This window comes from Gavialis gangeticus, unplaced genomic scaffold (genome assembly GCF_001723915.1).
Source record: "Gavialis gangeticus isolate Ggan-Ray unplaced genomic scaffold, GavGan_comp1, whole genome shotgun sequence".
In the NCBI taxonomy this organism is placed as follows: domain Eukaryota; kingdom Metazoa; phylum Chordata; order Crocodylia; family Gavialidae; genus Gavialis; species Gavialis gangeticus.
Window position 1 is genome coordinate 81,714,499 of NW_017729025.1, and position 1,564 is coordinate 81,716,062.

At 43.0% G+C, this 1,564-nt stretch overlaps 1 protein-coding gene across 2 annotated transcripts in view; it reads right to left on the reverse strand.

Moving 5' to 3' along the window:
* Positions 1 to 336: 336 nt before the first annotated feature.
* The window catches only part of PPP1R14D (protein phosphatase 1 regulatory inhibitor subunit 14D), a 17,458-nt gene continuing 16,230 nt past the window's right edge, over positions 337 to 1,564 (reverse strand). For both annotated transcript variants that reach the window (XM_019519020.1, XM_019519019.1), the window contains exon 4: positions 337 to 1,181. In XM_019519020.1, the coding sequence (XP_019374565.1) occupies positions 1,113 to 1,181 (69 nt within the window). In that variant the 3' untranslated portion in view covers positions 337 to 1,112. The remainder of the gene's footprint in view (positions 1,182 to 1,564) is intronic.

Genomic DNA, 1,564 nt, shown 5'->3' on the forward strand with positions numbered 1-1,564 from the left:
TCAAAATACCCTCCCCATATTTGCTGTCCATTTCCTTCCTATGCTTGGTATATCACTGTCCCTCTGACTAGAAGGGCTGAATGTGGCTTTGTTTATAGAAGTTTTTCAGTCCCAGTCCTGCTGCAGCCAGAAACATCTGTGTAGGGAGACACAAGACTCCCATTTTTCCTCTGGGTTGATTCAGAGATGCCCCCTGTAGGGAGAACTTGGCCAGTCCTGGGTAGGTTTTTTCATGCAGTTGTTCTTCCCTCTGCATTTCCTCTGGGAAAGCAGAACAAAGGACCTTCATCACAAACAGGTCTTGCTTTTCATGTCTTTTTAATATACAAAATAAGCATTTTCCAAAATGTTTTTGGGATAATAATAATATCCCAATGGTTATGACAGGGAAAACCCTTGATAAACTCCTTTGTTCCTGACAGTAGTATCTGCAGAAGTCCCATGCACCACAGAGAACAAAAATAAAGCCTGACTATTTTCCATTAACCTTAGTGGCTGCTGCATACATTCACTCATCTCTTAAATATTCATTAATGATAGACACACAGTGGGATTAAGAGAAAAGCTTCAATGAGCACTGAGTGAAGGATGATGAATAAAAACACTAACTGGAAACATACAGGAAGCAGCTTTCTGGCCATGTGCTGTCTTGGAGTCTGTACAATGCACTAACAAAGACATCTTGGTTTCTGTCTCAAGTAGGCAGGGAGTAGGAGCAGTTCAGCAGAAGTGTGGATAACAGCCAACGACATATTTTTCCTTTCAGTCACTGGATGAAATAAGCAGCCTTGATGGGTTATGATGGAGCTGTGTTCAGTGCTGCTCAGCTGGAGCAGAGGTTCCTTTGAAAAGGAAATTAAAGGAGAAGCATGAAGGTAATCTTGGCCTGTCCCCAAACTTCATGGCTTTTTAAATATTGACGAATTACTTTAAGTCAGAAGTGGGGACGGAAAGAAGTACTTCAACCCCCGTGGTGCAGAAAGTATGTAAGGTGTTTCTTAGTGACACCATATTCTAGAAGAAACTAAAAATAATCTTCCCATGATTCTCTTTCCTGGGGAGATGCATGTTTCCATAGAAGCAATGGTAGAGGCTTCCCAAGGTGGGTGGAATCATTTCTTTTGCGGGGAAGGGATTTTCCTGAGACCTCTCAATCGGCTCAGCAGTTCAGTAATGAAGTCCTAGAATGAGAATCAAAAGAAGGCTTTAGTGTTTATTATTTTCACCAACAATTCCATCCATTCCCTCCAACTCCATATATACCCAATACCAGAAATGAGAAAGTACAGTCACCTTACAGAAGCACTCCTAAGACAGAAAGTCTCTGTAGGACAGGCACATGATCAGTGCTGTTCTAAGGCATCTACACTACCTCTTCTCTAGGTTTTGGGAAGAAGTGGGTGAGGCAGGCTTCAAGCTGCACCTTGGGTGTGGTGTGGAGGTGGTGTAGATATGCCATAGGGGTCATGCCTTTTGTATCATCATCTTTTCCCTTTCTGTGTAGTAGAAGTATAAGGACCAGAATTCTGAATTGCAGACCATGTTACCCCCCCCCCCCCCCCCC